This window comes from Staurois parvus, unplaced genomic scaffold (genome assembly GCF_062004578.1).
Source record: "Staurois parvus isolate SC_StPar_1 unplaced genomic scaffold, SC_StPar_1.0 ptg000734l, whole genome shotgun sequence".
Classification (NCBI taxonomy): Eukaryota; Metazoa; Chordata; class Amphibia; order Anura; family Ranidae; genus Staurois; species Staurois parvus.
Window position 1 is genome coordinate 3,175,459 of NW_028318530.1, and position 18,526 is coordinate 3,193,984.

An 18,526-nucleotide genomic window follows, 5' to 3' on the forward strand; every position below is an offset into this window, starting at 1 on the left:
AGAGAGAAAAAAAGAGAGAGGGGGGGGGGGGGGGTGGAGAGAGAGAGGAGAGAGAGGGGGGGAGAGAGGGGGTGAAGGGAGGGGGGGGAGAAAGAAAGAGAGAGAGAGGTGGGAGGGAGAGAGAGAGAGAGAGAGGAGGGAGGGAGAGGGCAGAGAGAGGGGGGAGAGGGGGTGAAGGGAGGGGGGGGAGGGGAGGGAAGGAAAGAGAGAGAAAGAGAGGGGGGAGAGAGGGGGGGAGAGAAAGGGAGGGGAGAGAGAGGGAGGGGGGAGAGAGGGGAGGGGGAGAGGTAGGGGAGGGGGGAGAGAGAGAGGGAGGGGAGGGGGAGAGAGAGAGAGGGAGGGGAGGGGGGGGGAGAGAGAGAGAGATGGGGGAGAGAGGGAGGGGGGGAGAGAGAGAGGGAGGAGGGGAGAGAGAGAAGACACAAATCTTAGGTTATGTCATTTTGTCTATTAGTGGGAAATTTGCACAGCAAATATTGTATCTAAATAGTAATAAAAGGAAATAAAAGTACTGACTTAAAGACAAAAAATGTAAAAATAAATAAATAAAACTTTTACAGAAAAGCAGTCTATTTATAAAACAAATTATTCTTGACAAATTCTAACCTTATTTTGCTTAATACAGTGATTTCCTATGATTGTCAGCTCCATTTAGTGGCCTTAAAGTATTACTAAACCCACAACAGTAAAAAAATTTTGAATATTCAGTAAAGCATTCTTGTTATACACACTGTGGAACCTAAGGGGTTAATCCTCTGCATTGTGTAAAAAGGCTGTTTGACCCTGTCTTCTCTGATCCTCCCTTTCTTCTACTGTGCCTAACATATCTCGATTAAACAAAGCCTTTGGGGGCAAGATACACATGCTCAGTTTGGTGTGTATTGCTAGAGTTTTTTTTTTTTTCTTGGAAGAGTGCCTGTGATCAGCACAGGGCCAATCAGCGCTGTCCAGACAGAAGGCCGTGGGTTATGCAGCCTCATAGGACAATCAGGGGAGAATGAAAACTCCTCCTACAAGCTTTAACCAGTGCTCTGCTGGACACTGATAGAAGTCACAAGACTGTTCTAACTGCTGAAGAGTAAAGGTATTTAGCAGTTCATACTTACTTAAATAACTGCATTTCCATGTTGTGTGTACTGTGTGAGACCAGATACAGAGAATGCAGGGTCCGGGGTTTTATTAACAATTTAATGGGATATTTTTTTTCTGACAGGTATTTCAGCAAAAATACTACATTAAGGCTAATGATGATCATTCACTGTCCTATGAAAAATTTGGACAGCATTTGTCAAGAATGGACATTTATGTTTGTCACATTCATGAGCCCATAATATTAAAGCTTCCCTTTAAAGTGAAACTATAATCTTTATGGATACATGTGAATGGAATCACTGTATATATGTGAGAGCTTTATAAAACTCTGTTTCTTTGTATAATATGTAGTTTGAAATGTGCACTACTTGAAGCCACACTTACTTATTAAATATGCAAGTTTTGCTTCCTGCTTAGTAGCAATGTACTTCTTTGCTCCTCTTTCTCACTAACTGTACAGCATATTAGTCTTCTACATGTGTCTAATCCTGTAATTTCAGCACTTGTTATACAGGGGTGCTGACTCCACAACCTGATATACAGATAGCCACTTAAAGAAGAACTACATTGCATCTGAGCACCACAAACAAAAATGCTATTTAATTCATTTTTATTATTCAGTGCAAACTCCCTCATCCATCCATGTCTCCATGCTTTATTTTGCTCACAAACCACTTTGAAAAACACCCCCTAGCATTTCTGGCCAAGGACATCTTGAGTAAGAGCAGATAATTCATGTAGCCTTTACTTCCTGGAATCCATTTGCCCTTTGCTCAGGCATGCAGAAAGGAAGGTGAGCTTAGATGAGAAAGCTCCTCCTACCCTCCTGAAGACTCCTGGGATGTATGACATCATTTGTATAGGCCTGGAAACCAGGAAGCAACAGGAGAAATGCAAAAAAAAAAAGTTTAAAACAAATAAATATGATATACCTTCCTATCTATTTACTAATACTAGAAGCATAAGGATTACGAATAGTCAATGGTGATTGAGAGAGTGCAGTTCCATTTTAAGGCACAATTTACAAGTGTGTACATAATACAATCATCATATATGAAGGTACATTGGTTTTTACACTTTTAGTGCACTTGTACTTCATGTCCTAAGACCGGGCCATCAAGTGGGCCACACAGCAAAGATTACTTTCCAATTCACAAAAAAATAAGATTCTCTAGTTCTGACATGAGTTTTCTATTATTTTAATTTTGAATCATTCAGCATCAATCAAAAATACTGAAACATTTTATTAAAGCAACAGCTCGAAATTATGCTTTCCCTCACCATGATGGTTGCTGTAGCAGTGCCATACTCTCCACCACCCCAGCACTCTCCGATGTTGGGGCACCGAGCTTCTTCACATACCTGATTAATACACAATTTAATACCAGCATGTTCACAAGCAGAAGTACACCCAAAAAGTACCAACAGCATGACATTACATGGTGTCTCTAATCTTTATTTTTAAGCGTACTATCTACCTCAATGCAAATCTTGTTTTATATATATATATATGCAGGCGGCACAGTGGCTAAATGGTTAGCACTTCTGCCTGGCAGTACTAGGGTCATTGGTTCGAATCCCAGCCTTGGCACCACCTGCCTGGAGTTTGCATGTTCTCCCTATGTCTGTGTGGGTTTCCTCCGGGTACTCCGGTTTCCTCCCACACTCCAAAGACATGCTGGTAGGTGAATTGGATCCGGTCTAAATTGTCCCTAGTATGTGTATGTATGAAAGTGAGTTAGGGACTTTAGATTGTACACCCTTGAGGGTTAGAGACTGATGTGAATGTACAATATATGTATGTAAAGCGCTGCGTAAATTGACGGCGCTATATAAGTACCTGAAATAAATAAATAAATATATATCAAAAGTATTGAAACACCTGCTGTTACATGCACATAAATTTTAACAGCATCCCAGTCTTATGCAGGCCATAGACTGGGAGAAAACCAGCCGGTTTTTTAACAAAAAAACGAAAAATCGGTCGTTCAATAGGCCGACGTTACCACCAACAGTAAAAAAAAAAAAATCAGCGATTTTCTTCCCGTCTACGGCCGGCATTTAATTACTTCTGTCCCTGCAGAGAGCCCGGCTATTATATTTGACATTAAAAAGTATTGCGGTTGCAACATTGTATCTATTTGTATCCATTTCGGATACAGATGGGGTTTTTTGGGATACAAATAGATACATTGTTGCAACTGCAATACTTTTTTCATGTTAAATATAATAGCGGACTGGAATTCTTTTTCTTCTTCTTGTTCTTCTTTCTCCTCTTCTTCTTCTTCTTCTTCTTTTTTTTCTTCTTCTTCTTTTTCTTGCAGGTCACAGCTCATGCGCAGATTTTTTATCGGTAAAAAGATTGGTCGATTTGCCCATCATTGCCGCAAAAATCGGCCGATTTTTTTCCAACTTTACCAATCAAAAAAATCGGACAAAATCCAGAAAAACGGCTGACCAATTAACGGTGCGAAAATCGGCAATATAGTGTGTGTTTGGTATTTTTGTTTATCCAGATCTGAAATTTACACAGCTCTGGCACACCACACAGAACTATCTAACAGGGGACCCAATTTTTTTTCCTGCTGCAGTTCAGTAACACTTACAGGTTTTATTCCCTCTCTTAGCCTGTGACTAGTCATTAAAAGTAGAAACAGCTGACTGCTGAGCTCATTACTTTGCCCTCTCCTCCTATCAGTATGCTCTTTGCACTACAGCATAACTGGCTGGTTTCTTATGCTTCTTCTCCCTCCCCCAGTCTGAGCTTTGTTGTACAGGGACTGCAAGAGGCCGATAACAAGTCAAATTCAGGTATTTACACTTCTTGAATTTAAAAAAAATACATTATGTATTAATGAACATATGGCTGCATTATTTGGTGTTTTTATATCTGCCTGGAATTCTATGTTAACATCTTTTGTAGATTAAAGACAGATATTGAGTTAAAGTAGAACTAAAGACAAAACCTTTTTTGTTTTTTCATTTTGGATAGATTAAGGGAGGGATATAACCCCTGTCAGTTTTTTTGCCATCTGTGTCTTATTGTGGAGATTTCCCCTCACTTCCTGTAGTCAAAACAGAAAGTGGGAGGAAATCCATTCAACATGTAGGAATTCCTGGTTGTCACTAGGATCACCAGAACTAGTGTTCCCATTCAAAGATTTCCCCTCTACCCCTGTTCTGGTAACCTAAAATGTTAGGCTTTCCCTCTCTGTGAGGATGGTAACCAGGACAGAGAGGATGAATCCCCCCAACAGTGGTACAAACGGCAATAAAAACGAGGTGTTCTAACCCCTCTCCACTCTATCTAAAGCTAAAACAAAATGTTGCCTTTAGTTATACCTTAAAGACTGTATGTAACAACCATTATGGAAACCCAACTGTTAGTGCAATAAAAGAGCTGGCAATGCATTTAGGCAAGACTGCCTATATATAATTCAGAAATGTATACTCTCATTGTGTGGTATACTTACAGTGTGGAGATTCAGGTTCCGTAAGGTGTTCTTCAGTTTATTGTAATTTTTACCCATTGGAATGGTAGTCTTTGCCCAAGGTGGGAGTCTTAACCTGTGAAATAAGTCAATATTTCTTACTGCAGTACAAAAAAAAAATCATTTGTGGGACATTTGAGCGATATAAAGAGCCCATATTTTAAGACTGAACAAAGAGAATGAAGCATAATAGAAAAAAATACAACTTTTACTTGTACTATAATTATTTTGTTATGACATTATAATACTACTGGGTTCATTATTACCATTTGAATGGGAGATTTTTTTTATGAATAAAAGTTCAGAAGTATTGTGTGATAGTGGCTTACAGAAACACAAATTTACTATTTGTTAAGGCTTCATTTGTACACCAGTCTACTTAGTGGTATGAAATACAGCTATGTGAGGTTGAGAACATTAAAATGAGGCCTAATAAGTAATAAAGACTGTTAAACAATATTGTCATTTGCACTGGATAAAACTCTTCATTTACAGAGAGATGGTCCGGGCTGCCTCCAAAACTGACTGATGCAAAAGCAACAGAAACTTTGCACAGCTACTTTTTAAGAGCTTGGGTAGAGAGTAGTAAAGTACCACTTCATGTAAAATTATCAACATGGTCCATCCAGTTTCAAAATATCGACGTCTATAAGGACCCTGTTATAAATCCATTGGGTATCATTGTAGGGAAGATGCTTTACGTGACTGTAACTGTATTAGTACATTTGCAACAAATACAACTGAGTCCTGTCTGTGATACTTTGTTTATTCATTTCATTTTTAGGTCAAGCTTTCACGGAGTTCCCTTCTTCTTGGTCGAAGCAGCACTGATACAAGATTTTTCACTAAAACTTGCTTTATGCATGTTTTTATGCACATATGGTCTGGATCATCTGTCTGCAAATCAGTCCACGAGTATTTTTGAAGTGTTACAATAATTTATATGAACTGTACTACATATAAATGGCAGCAGCCAAGGGTCCAACAAGACACAAAACAACCATTCGGACCAAAAAAAATAATCTGGGCCAGCTTAGTTACCTGTAATGATTGGTTAGTAACATCCAGAGGGCTGCTGGGGATGCAGACCTTTTCAGTTGTTGTCTGTTCCACATACAGGGAGAGCTTTGCTCTTCTTGCAGTACTGCAGTGACTTCCGGTCTCTTGTAGTGAACATAAAGAGTTGCTTGCTGGGCACTTCCTCATTTCAGAAAATGTCTTGCATTCTTTTTTTCATTGAATATAAGGTGTTCTCTGAATGGACAAGGCAGAGTGGAAGTGTCACAATCTACCCTTGTCCAAAGGATGCCTTCATTGCCATTCATTGAAAACAATACAAGAAATTTTCTGAATAAAGAAGACAACAAGTAAACACTCTCTATCCTCATTGCAAGAGACAGAACGTTTCTGCAGTACTGCTGGAAGACCAAAGCTCACACTGTGAAACAGACTACAAAATGTATTTATTTTATTAATTACAGGTACTTATATAGAGCCAACAGTTTACACAGCATTTACATATATATTGTATATTCACATCAGTCCCTAACCCTCAAGGAGCGTACAATCTAAGGTCCCTAACTCATTCATACATACATATACTAGGGCCAATTTAGACAGGAGCCAATTCACCTACCAGCATGTCTTTGGAGTGTGGGAGGAAACCCACATAGGCACAGGTAGAACATGCAAACTCCAGGCAGGTAGTGCCATGGTTGGAATTCGAACTGATGACCCAAGTGCTGCCAAGCAGAAATGCTAACCACCTAGCCACTGTGCTTCCCATAACAATAAAATATCTGCACCCCCCAGCAGGCCTCTTACATAGTAAAAATCCAGTGCAAAATAAATGCATAAAGTACTTGAATGTATGTGCATTTATACATACGAGTAAAATCTGCAGCTGTGTCCTACTTTTCTATGCCCAACTAAATGCAGCACACATTTACATATCTAGATGCAGTTTTGTGTATGGGCTCACTGATTACTATAGCGCTGCGTTCAGATGTGTACAAAACTCTCTGCTGTATGCATCTAAACACACTGTTTTTTTCTGCTTGCCTGAATTAGGTGTTCTTTTATCATGCAGCAGTAAATGACTGCTGCTCAGTTCTCCAGCATTCTCAGAGGAGACAGTTCTCCTCTGAATGCCTTTTTATGAAGCTGTGTAGATCACTTCTCCGAATAGGGAGAGAAGCAATCTACAAAGACTTTGAATGCTACAAAATGGCTGCTGTTACTGTAATCTCGCAAGATTACAGTAAGAGATCAGTCAAACACCGTTTACTAAGCAGCGGTGAATTACCGCTGCTTTGTTTGCGGTTCCTCCAATTCTCCAGCTCTGGGCTGGAGAATCTGGAGGGAGAACACAGATCGCCAATGAAGGGCTGACATCACTCCTTCATACACTGGCCGTCTGTGTTCCGAGATGATCAGTGGAGAACATGTTCTCTGCTGATCATCTCTGTTTTCTAATCCACTAATGATCCGAGATCAGCAATGATCCTTAGGATCGCTGTTGATCTCCGTTTCATAAAAGGACACCTTAGTCCTAAAGGTCACTAAGCTAGCTCAATCTAACTTTTAAAAATCAACTTTTCTTGGAGTTCCACTTTGACAAATAGATATTGGAAATAAGTGTCACTCTTACCGCTCTCCTTTCTGACGCTTCAGATTTCCTTTGTATTCAGCCCATGTGGTTTTGTCTGTTAAGTCTCCAGATACAAAGTCATGCAAGTCTGGCCCGTTTTGGATGAGGTCCTTTTTATCATTTGACAAACTAGACAGTACTCTGTAAGATGTGCTGTATTCTGCCAGCTGCAAAAAAAAAAAACATTCATCTAATATGGCACAAGTATACAATATTTTAAGTCTATTACTGTACTATCAAACAATGAGATCCACTAACTTAAACTATTATCTATTGCTTACTGGGAAGAAGTCTTTGTGAATGATTGAACATATGATTGTTAACTCACTGGCCACAAACAAATTCAGCAATGTGATATGACAGCCCACTTTGTCCATGAAGGACAAAGTAGAAGGATCACACGACTCCCACACTCCCCAGCAGCATATACTCACCTTTCTTTGCTTCCCCGCCACTCTGTTCAGCTAATAGGAGCAAAGTGAAATGTTAAAACCATAAAATCATCAGCACAACCAGAAAATAAAATAAATTCCTTTATTATAACTTTTTTCAAAAACAATGCAAGGCAGGTACAAAAAAAAAAAAAAGTTCCTCTGCATGAAGCATTTGAACCACCCAAGTCCTTATAAACTCCACTGCGAACAAGCTAAAGGTTTCATTAAATCATACATCAACTTTACGGTACCACCTCCTGCCATTTGAACCAACCAAAAAAAAAATATATATAAAACCTCAGAAAAAATGTACAGAATGACATATATCAAGGATATAAATGTAAAAAACTGCAAACTATATAATCAACGCAAGAGTATAATCCAGAGATGCTCCCGGGCGCTCTCCTATCCAGATACCAACCAGGCCTGACCCCACGTAGCTTCTTGATGAGAACAAATGCCATCACTGTAGTATGGATATAGGAACACAACCAAATACTCAAAATGCAAGCACATATATATCTAAACAATCTCACCGAAAATCAGTAAAGAGGTTAATATTCCATTTATTTAGACCTTGTGGTAACTTGGTTTCCAAAAACACAAATCTAATAAGCTTCTCTGGCTAAAAGCTTGGATCTCATGAAAGTTTGGAGACTCCTGGTATAGGCTGAAGTTATGTATGGAGAAAGCACCTGTTTGTAGATTGGTCTGATTTACTGTAGGTCCTTTCATATCTCAGACCTATATCTATAAGCATTACCAGTGACACCATTTTGTGGATCAATATTTTGTGGGAAGCCAATACCTATTAATTCAATATTAACTGGAAACACAAAAAAGACACTTCATAATCATGTTTGTTAATGTGTCCATACATTTGCAACTAATAATAAGATAACACTGTCTATGTTTTTTCCCAACAACTCAAAAATCTGTTGAACAGAAGTGACCCACCAAGACATTTTTGTGAGAATCAGTAGCCCATTAAAGTTCACTTCTTCAAATACATTCACACAGTAAGCCAATGATAACTTATTTGCTATTGACTGCTCTTATACAGTATCTGAGAAGCAGGGGGTTATCACTCAAAAAAGTTAGAAATAATCTTTTTCAGGCAATTTTTAACCTGCAGAGAATCCCAATATTTATGAAGACATGTTTTATTCAAGTAGAACTAAAGCTATAATGTTTTTTTCAGTTTGGATAGAGTAAGGGAGGATTATAACCACTGTCAGTTTGTTTTGTTATCTGGGTCCAATTGGGGAAATTTCCCTTTACTTCCTGTCCCATAATCACAACAAGAAGTAAAAAGAAATCAATGCAAAGTGAGGGAAATCCCCGATTGTCAATAGGGATGAGCTTGCATTCAGTAGGAACCTGTAAGTTACCTGTCGTAGCTGGGCCAATGAGCTGTAGGTGAGAGATGGAGCACCCCGCAGATGCATGTACACAAAAAGGATGGGTATGTGCATGACATTGTTGACCTAATATGGTTATGCGTGTCAGCTGCAGGGCCAGGAATCATGCCCACAGCTCATTGGCCCAGCATCTCCTAGATTGTAAGCTCTAAGAAACAGGGCCCTCTGTTTCCTCTTGTACCAAATTGTATTGTAACTGTAATGTCTACCTTCATTTTGTAAAGCGCTGCGCAAACTGTTGGCGCTATATAAATCCTGTATAATAATAACATCACTCCCTCTAGAATCATAAAACACTATTAACAATCAGAGATCTAAATCTGCACCAGGTTTCAACAAAGTTTTGAAACATTGGAATAATTTCAATGTTTCAAATGTCCAAATGTCTTCCTTTTCTAACTTTAAAGCTGAACTAAACTGTATCTGAGCACCACAAACTGAAAACACTATTTATTTCATTTTTAATATTAAAATCAAACTCACTCATCTATCCATGTCTCCATGCTTTATTTTGTTGAGAAATCATTTTGAAAAACACCCCCTAGCATTGCTAGTCATGTCCTACTTGAGTAAGGGCAGAGGATTCATGTAGCAATTACTTCCAGGTATCCATCTGTCCTTAGCTCAGGAAATGCAGGCTAGGAAAGCCCCTTCTCCCAAAAAGACTTCTGGGATGTATGACATCATTTTGGCTTAAGCCAGAAACCAGGAAGCAACTGAAAAAATGGAAAAAAAAAAAAAAAGTTAAAATAAGTAAATATTCATATTTACGAATGTTAGCAGCATGATTCAAATGTAATATTGTACCAAATACCGCAATGTTTCTTTCCTAGCGCCAATCCATGGCAGCATACATGTGGTAGTAGCCCTGCCTACTTCCACCCACAGGACCAGTGCAAAGCTATAAAGAGTTAATGCCCACATAACAACCCATTCTCTATACATTGCAAGGAACAAACTGGGTGGGTTTAGTATGCTGCCATTGATTGGTGCCAAGAAGGGAAAATTACGGTAGGCATTTGATACAATTTTCTGTTTTCCTGCTGCCTACATGGCAGCATACAAGTAGAAGACCAATAACGAACGATCAGGGTGGGAAGCTTAAGCAAATCCTATCTTATAAGTGAGTACTATAGGAAAGTGGGGACAACTAACCCCATCAGTAGTGCAGAAAGAATGCACCATAAGAGGACATGATTGGCAGTCCTGCCTATCATGCTGGATGATTTCTCTGTGCAAGGTGCTCACGATGTTCACAATATCCAGATGCCAATGGTCAAACGTGCAGCAATTATTTCCGGTGGCTGTAGCCCAGCCATATAGTGGGCCCCTAGAATTAATTTTAGGATACGAAAGGTAATTGTGCGCTGGAGCCTACCATTGCTGGTTGCTATGGAACTAGATATAGCTGTTATAGCTAGCTAAACGACTGTCTGCAAGTGTGATCTGGATGTACTTCACCTAAAGTTGGTCAAAGTAATCCCACTATGGGATAGGCAAACAAACATCCACAGACTCTTGATGCAACGACACAGGAAAGCTGACAATTGCTTGTAGCGCAAAAGGCCTGCCCAAGAGTTCTTATATTAGAAGCTGGCTTCAGATGAGGTCAAATGACCACCTAGTAGAAAAACAACTGAGCACCATCCTACAATACACTCCCCATCTACACCAACAACCAAATCCCCAGGACAAGCCCTTGGGGTGCACCCCCCACTTCAAGGAGGCCTGAAAGCCTGCCCCAAAAACACCAGTGCAGACTGAAAAATTCACCATGGACAGCACCCAACTGTTCCTGTGGCAAGTGCACTAATCAGCCTACAATCACCTCAAGCCCCTGGAAGAACACAGGGAAACCGAGGATAGAAGACTAGGTAGCAGATTTGCCAATCTGAGAAACAGTCATCTGCAGCTAAAAGCTCAGGAAGCACTCATAGATTTAGTAGAGTGCATCTTGTCAGGACAGGATAGAACCTGAACTATGGGGTTGGATGATAGCAGAGTAGAAATCGAAGCATCAACACAGGGTCCATCTTGAACAGCAAGAGGAAATTAAAGGTCAAGAGATAGATTCTCCATCTCAACTCCATTTAACCAAGAGACAGGAACTTCTTTTGGGCGAACTAGCGACAGACTAAGGAACTGAATAAGGATGTCCTGTTAGAGGAAAGAGATACAACCCCTGGCAAAAAGTATGAAATCACCACTCTTAGAAAATGTTCATTCAATTGTTTAACCACCTGCCCTCCTGAGGATTTACCCTCCTTCCTGAACAGGCCATTTTTTGGGTTATGGCGCTGCGTTACTTTAACTGACAATTGCGTGGTCATGCAATGCTGCACCCAAATAAAATTTACGTCCTTTTTTTCCCACTAATTGAGATTTCTTTTGGTGGTGTTTTATCGCCTATGTATTTTTTATTTTTTGCACTATAAAAAAAAAAGACTGCCAATTTTGAGAAAAAAAAAAACCTATATTTTTGCTATTAAACATGTCCAGTAACAAAATTTAAAAAAATCAAATTTCATCATAAATTTAGGCCAAAATGTATTCTGCTACATGTCTTTGCTAAAAAAAAAGATTCCACTATGTATAAATTAATTGGCTTCTGTGAAAGTTATAGCGCACAAATGGCGGTATAGATACTGGATTTTTACATTTATTTTTTTTTACTAGTAATGGTGGCGATCAGCGACTTATAACAGGACTGCGGTGGACATTCTAACACTGGGAGAAACTGACTTGGTGTCACTGGCATCCCCAGTGACACCAATACAGTGATCAGTGCTAAAAAAAAAAAAAAAAAAAGCACTGACACTGTACTAATGACACTGGGCAGGAAGGTGTTAACATGAGGTGCGATCAAAGGGTTAACTGTGTGCAGGGAGTGTTTTACTTTGGGGCGGTGTCCGTGTGCTTCACTGTAATCACAATGCTCTGGATGGCTGAGCTCTGCACAGCCATCCAGAGCAGTTTGCCCGAGCTGACAGGGAGGACGACTGTTAGTAAACAAAACAGTCCTCCTCCCTATCAGAGATGCTCGGTAATCACTGTGCGCCGGTGGGTAATCACTGGCCGGGACCCGGTGATTGACAGCCGCGGCCGCGAACGGCAGTGCAGGTAGGGCACGCTCCCCCTACCCGGAAATGCAAAATCACATATATATATATATATGTGACTTTGCGCACCCGTCGCCCTGTAGCAGTATATCTACTATAGGGTGGCAGGAAAGTGGTTAATTGTGTAGAAAAAGACACAAAAACCACTGACATGCCTCAAAACTATTTTTATTTAACATTCCAACCTTCTGGCTTTAGGAAACACTTATAAAAAAGAAAGAAAACCGTAGTCTGGCCAAATTTTCATCCATGTCTGGCCTGGGTCGTTGTACAGAAGTTGATCTCTCGATTCAACTTCTGTACAGCCAGCCTGTTGGAAAATTTTCCTGATTAATCAGTGCTGCCAGCTATAGCCTGCAGTGTTGATCAGTGTTTTCTGATGGAAAGGAAGTCTCCCCACTGCCAGAATGCAATAGCTTACTGGGAGGGATTCCCCTGTCATCATCAAATGTGTGGATGAGGAATTGATTAATTTTCTTTCCTTCAACCCACTGGTTGAACAAAAGAAAATGAATCATGTATGGACAGCTTAAAGCAGAGTTCCACCCAAAAGGGGAAGCTCCGCTTTACAGACTGGTCCCCCGCTCCCCATTAAGGATTGACAACTTTGGGGAGCGGGAACCCAAAATTGACAGGTACCCACTCCCACTTCCGCTGCAATCGCCTAGTCAATCAGAAGACCAAGTTGTCCTCCTCCCCTCTCTCCTCGTAGTCTTCTGGGACATGTGACAGGTCCCAGAAAACTACGGGGCCAATCAGGAAGCACAGCTCTACTCAAGCATGCGCAGTGGGTATCCGGCTGTGAAGCTGCAAGCTGTCACAGCCGAGTGCCCACACTGAAGATGCCGGTGCCTGGAACACCAGGTGGCTGGTGAAACGCGCTTCGGGGAGGACACCGCTGGATCGTGGGACAGGTAAGTGGCTGTTTTTTAAAAGTCAGCAGCTACAGTTTTTTTTTGTAGCTGCTGACTTTTATTTTTTTACAGTGTGACTGGAACGCCGCTTTAAGGCTTCTTGCAAACGGTACTGATGTTTGAGCATCAGCATTCCTAGACTTAATTTCAGACATTTGTTTTGTGCATATGAACACCTATAATACACTCCTATATGAAAACCATTAGTACTTGCGTGTACCTGCGCAAAATACAGATGAAGAACACAAAATGTTCTATTTTTTTACTCGATAATGTGCAGCAATGTTTGTGCACCTATGTGTACAGGCACATTGTAAACAATGGGATGCATTTTAGATCAGTAAAAAAATACTGTACTATGCTTTTTCAAGCTGCAGTGCGCAAGAGGCCTAAGACAGGAGGTGTGTTACCGGCAGGATCCCCGGGTAAAAAAAGAAGGAAAAAGCCTAAAAAAGAAAAAGAGTGCAGACACCAAATTAAGTGATTGATAAGCTGCAATATATTAACCGCTTCCCCGCTGTCCTATAGCACAAATACTGCAGGGCTGCGCAAAATCACAAATATATATATACATGTGAGTTTGTATTTCCACATTGGGGGCGCGTGGGCCCTACCCGCACTGCCATTGGCGGCTACAGCTGTCAGTCACCAGGTCCCGGACGGAGATTTCCCACCGGCACCTGGTGATTGTCGACTATCTCCTAGATTGTAAGCTCCAAGGAGCAGGGTCCTCCTATCCCTCTTGTATTGAACTGTATTGTTACTGTATTGTTGCTGTATTGTCTCCTGATATATTGTAAAGTGCTGAGCAAACTATTGGCGCTATATAAATCCTGTATAATAATATTAATCACTGACGAGGGAGAGGTCTGTATGTAAAAAATACAAATCTCTCAAGATAGGTGGAGCCCAGGACATCGTTGACATCACGCCGCTGGTGCCACGTGGAGGCCCGGCGGCCATCTTTGAATTTAAAGGGTCAGTTACTCACATTCACCTGGCACCACTATATATACTTTCTCTGCTAATGCTTTTGGAATAATAAAGTGAAATTGATATACTACACTTTGAGCCCTTTCCTGTGTCTCCTGTGAGGAGCTATCTCAACTTTTTCAGCCACAGAGTGATCCTTGTACCAGCTCCAGAGAAGGGGAATATTCCATACATCTCTGCTATGATATCTCTGATCTGTAGGATTTCGTTTTTACCACACGAGGGCACTTCACCTTCATCTTCTTCAGCTCCTATTCACATTCTGACCAGAATGAGAGGGGGATCTTCAAGATTTTTCACATATATGCATATTTCCAATACGCTTCTGGTTAGTTTGCATTTTTACCATTAACACTGGGACTCAGCGAGCACTTTCACAGGACTTTGTTTCTTTGATAATTCTATTTGAATGTCTATCTTTATATTATAATTATTGCTAATATTGGACTATACCATACAGCGCTGTATTTTTTGTTTATATATAATACAAATCTCTCCCATCAGCTCCAGCATGCTGCTTTGTATTGCTATGCATAGCAGAGCAATACAAAACAGCATGCCTCCCTAGTAAAGCAAGCACAGCACATTATGAAAACACAATATGGCACACAGTTAACCCTTTGATCGCCCCAGATGTTAACCCCTTCCTGCCCAGTGCCATTAGTACAGTGTCACAGCACTGATCACTGTATTGATGTCAATGGGGATGTCAGTGGCAGTTAGTCAGTTTCTCCCCCAGTGTCAGAATGCCCATCGCAGTCCCGCTATAAGTCGCCGATCGCCGCCATTACTAGTATAAAACAAAATTCCAGTATGCATACCACCATTTGTAGATGCTATAACTTTCACATAAACCATTTAATTTACATGTATTGGGATTTGTTTTAGCAAAGATATGTAGCAGATAACATTTTGGCCTAAATTTAAGGTGAAATTTGATTTTTTAAATTGTTTTTACTGGATGTTTTATAGCAGAAAGTAAAAAATTTTTGATCTTTTTTGCTTTATATCGCAAAAAATAAAAACCGCACAGGCGATCAAATACCACTGAAAGAAAGCTCTATTTATGGGAAAAAAGGAGGTAAATTTCAGTTGGGTGCGGCGCTGCATGACCGCACAATTGTTAACCGCCTCCCGCCCGCCATATAAGGTAATCACGGGCGCAAGGTGGTTCTCTCGTTCTGGGAGGACGTCATATGACGTCCTCCCACTCTAACCATGCGTGCGCAGCTCCAGGAGCATGCAGCGCGGCGATCGGTGGTGCGCTGTGTCCCTCGGACACAGCGGATCACCGATCAACGAAAAGAGCCGAAGATGTCGGCTCGGTCATGTGATCAGCTGTGTCCAATCACAGCTGATCGCATGTAAATAGCGAAATGCTGGTTAATGGGCATTTCTCTCCCCACGAGCTGTCACGCTGACAGCTTGAGAGGAGAGCCGGTAAACGGCATTCTTCGGAGGGGACATGTACACTGATCATCAGGGCACTGATGATCAGTGTAGTCCCAGCAATGCCACCTGTCAGTGTCCATCAATGCCACCTGCCAGTGCCCATCAGTGCCACATATCAGTGCCTACCAGTGCACATCAATGCCACATATCAGTGCCCATCTGAGCTGCCTTTCAGTGTAACCTATCAGTGCCACCTATCAGTGCCAGTCAGTGCTGCCTATCAGTGCCAGTCAGTGCTGCCTATCAGTGCCATATATAAGTGCTGCCTTTCAGTGCCCATTAGTGATGCCTGTCAATGCCCATCAGTGCCACCTACTAGTGCCTCATCAGTGCCCATCACTGCAGCCTATCTGTGCCCATCACTGCAGCCTCATTAGTGCACATCAGTGAAGGAGAAAAATCACTAATTTACTACATTTTATAACAAAAACTAAGAGGTGATTAAATACCACCAAAAGAAAGCTCTGTCGCAAAAAAATGATAAAAATGTCATATGGGTACAGTGTTGCATGACCGCGCAATTGTCATACAAAATGTGACAGCACTGAAAGCTGAAAACTGGCCTGGGCAGGAAGGGAGTGTAAGTGCCCTGTAGGTTAGCGGTTAAACTAACGCAGCACAGTATCACAAAAAATGGCCTGGTCATGAAGGGGGGTAAATCCTCAGCAGGGCAAGTGGTTACACTTCTGGTTTGGGGTTTAGAGGCGCTTTACTCCCCTCCCCCCCAGTCCAGTCGGTACAGGTCCAGTGACGCCTCACCCCGGTGACCCGCAGCAGCTCCGCCCCTCTCCTCAGCCCGATCAGCCTCATCGTGTCCGGGAACACAACCTGACAGCTGAACTATCACGGCAGCTTGGCAATCTACTAATCGAGTCTAAGATCTGAGACAGGAGGGTAGACTGAGCCGTCCAGGCATCCGTAGCACAGCCCTGATCGGTGATCACCCCATAGCCACCCTTGTAAGCCTTTTACACGTAGAGACGAAGCCCTTTGTGTTCCTCTTAGTGTTGCACACATGCAGAAACCTCCATCGCCTGCAGTCCCGTGCCTAAAACATTGGCATAGTCTGCAATAAAGATGACAAACTTCTGATCAGAAATCGACTGATCACGGCTGCGTTGTCCGTGTCCGGCATGGAAGTGGCTCTGGGGGTTGTACGTCGCCGGCTGTATAAAAACGTGATGACGACACGCGCCTTCCCTTTCCCCGTCAGCAGCGAGGTAAGGAGATGGCGGCGGCTGGAGCGATAGATGGGGAAATCCATGTCCATCCCGGTGTATAGAGCCTCCGCAGAGCCCGGCTGGGAGTAGAGTATAGGCTGCACAGTATGTGGAGGAGAACGGAGCGAGTATGGGGCTGAGGCCGGCCCGGTGCGGTCTGTACTGAAGTCGTGTCCTCTGCCCGGCCTACACACTGATTGGCCTGTGCTGGCTGTAGGCAGGGAGTTGTGCCCGCACTCTGTGTACAGACCATCACCTGCTGGGGGGTTGCTGGGTGTTGTGATGTCCCCAGGATGGCTGGGCTCTCCCAGGGGATGGCTCTCAGCAGCAGAGGGCCCCTTCCCTCCACACTGACCCCTGGGCTCAGGACAATACCATGCTGGGCTGTGTGAGCTCTACACAGCACATGTTATTGGACCCTGCTGGCTGCTCTGTGGGGTCTTATGTCTTGCCTGTCACCCTTCTTATTGGGGTCTTACCATGCATGCCTCACAGCGTGTATTAATGTGCAAGGGACGGCAGAACCGAACTACAGTCACATTCTGAGCCGAATCCATCCATCCCTGAAGACAAATCGCTATGCTGGCCTGTTCTGCAGCCGCTCTGCTCTGGTGGCGCCCTCTGTGCAGGAGGAATCCCACAACAGCTGGGAGATGACAACCAATCATTACTATGGGGCTTCTGCTGTCAGCTGCCTCTCCTACACCCTGAAGCCACCGCTGACAGCTCAGCCTGGGACCAGAGCGGCTGCAGAACAGGTAAGGCTGGCCATACACTATACAATTTTCTGTCCAATTTCTGCCCAATTTCCTTTAGATTTACCTTCTATGTAGTGCAAAAGCCTGCCTAATTGGATACAATTGAAAGTGTTGTTTAGGTTTGGCCTCGTATTATATGGTTTTTGGTAAATCTAAAACAAAATTCTTAAGAAAATTGTATAATGTATGGCCGGCCTAAGTATAGTGATTTTTTTACTTTACAGGGCTAGTTAGATTAGGCTTAACCCCTTATCCTCTAGAAGATTTACCCCCCCCCCCTTCCTGACCAGATCAGTTTTTGCGTTGCAACGCTACGTTACTTTAACTGACAGTTGCGCGGTCATGCAACACTGTACAGACATGAAATGAGTCCTTCCACAATCCTATACTAAGTTGATCCAGATGAAGGCAAAAAATCCTCAAAGCATGATCTGATTTGCTCCAGCAGTAGAAAACATTCCTTCCTGACCCCCCAAGAGGCAGACGGATATTCCCCGGATCCTAATTTACCTATAAATGTATCGGTTATATTTTGTGCATCTAGGGAAGAATCCAGGCCTTTTGTAAAAACATCTACTGAGCTGGCCAGAACCAGCTCTTGAGGGTGTCTATTCCACATTTTCACAGCTCTTACTGTGAAGAAGCCTTTCCTTGGAGGTTAAATCTTTCTCTAGACATAATGTTGTAGGGTATGTGAAATGGTTAATATACATACAATAAACAGGTATTCACCAGCCCAGGGATCCAGCAGAGTCCTCACCCAGGCTGGTTCTTCATTTGTCTTCGGGTCCCTGACATGGCAATTTTGAGCTTGAGAAGCTGGCTCACAACTAGTTCCCCACTGCACTAGGATGAGATGTGCTGTGCATTCTGAATGGTCCCCTATCCTCCAGGGACCTGTCCCAGGATGTTGGGGTTGGGATGGGAGAGACTTGCCTATTAGCACATTATGGCATAACACGCCAAGGGGTCCATTTAAAAA

The 18,526-nt window shown here is 42.3% G+C and overlaps 1 protein-coding gene across 2 annotated transcripts in view; it reads right to left on the minus strand.

The window, feature by feature from the left end:
• The window catches only part of LIAS (lipoic acid synthetase), a 33,198-nt gene extending 16,727 nt beyond the window's left edge, over positions 1-16,471 (minus strand). Inside the window, exons 1-5 of one of the 2 annotated variants that reach the window (XM_089654032.1) lie at positions 16,326-16,434; positions 7,668-7,697; positions 7,234-7,400; positions 4,566-4,659; positions 2,374-2,454 (exon numbers count right to left, since the gene is read on the minus strand). In XM_089654032.1, the coding sequence (XP_089510158.1) occupies positions 2,374-2,454; positions 4,566-4,659; positions 7,234-7,400; positions 7,668-7,697; positions 16,326-16,376 (423 nt within the window). In that variant the 5' untranslated portion in view covers positions 16,377-16,434. Of the gene's footprint in view, positions 1-2,373; positions 2,455-4,565; positions 4,660-7,233; positions 7,401-7,667; positions 7,698-16,325 lie in introns of both variants that reach the window. The other variant, XM_089654033.1, reaches the window with a different exon arrangement.
• Between the last annotated feature and the right edge of the window lie 2,055 nt (positions 16,472-18,526).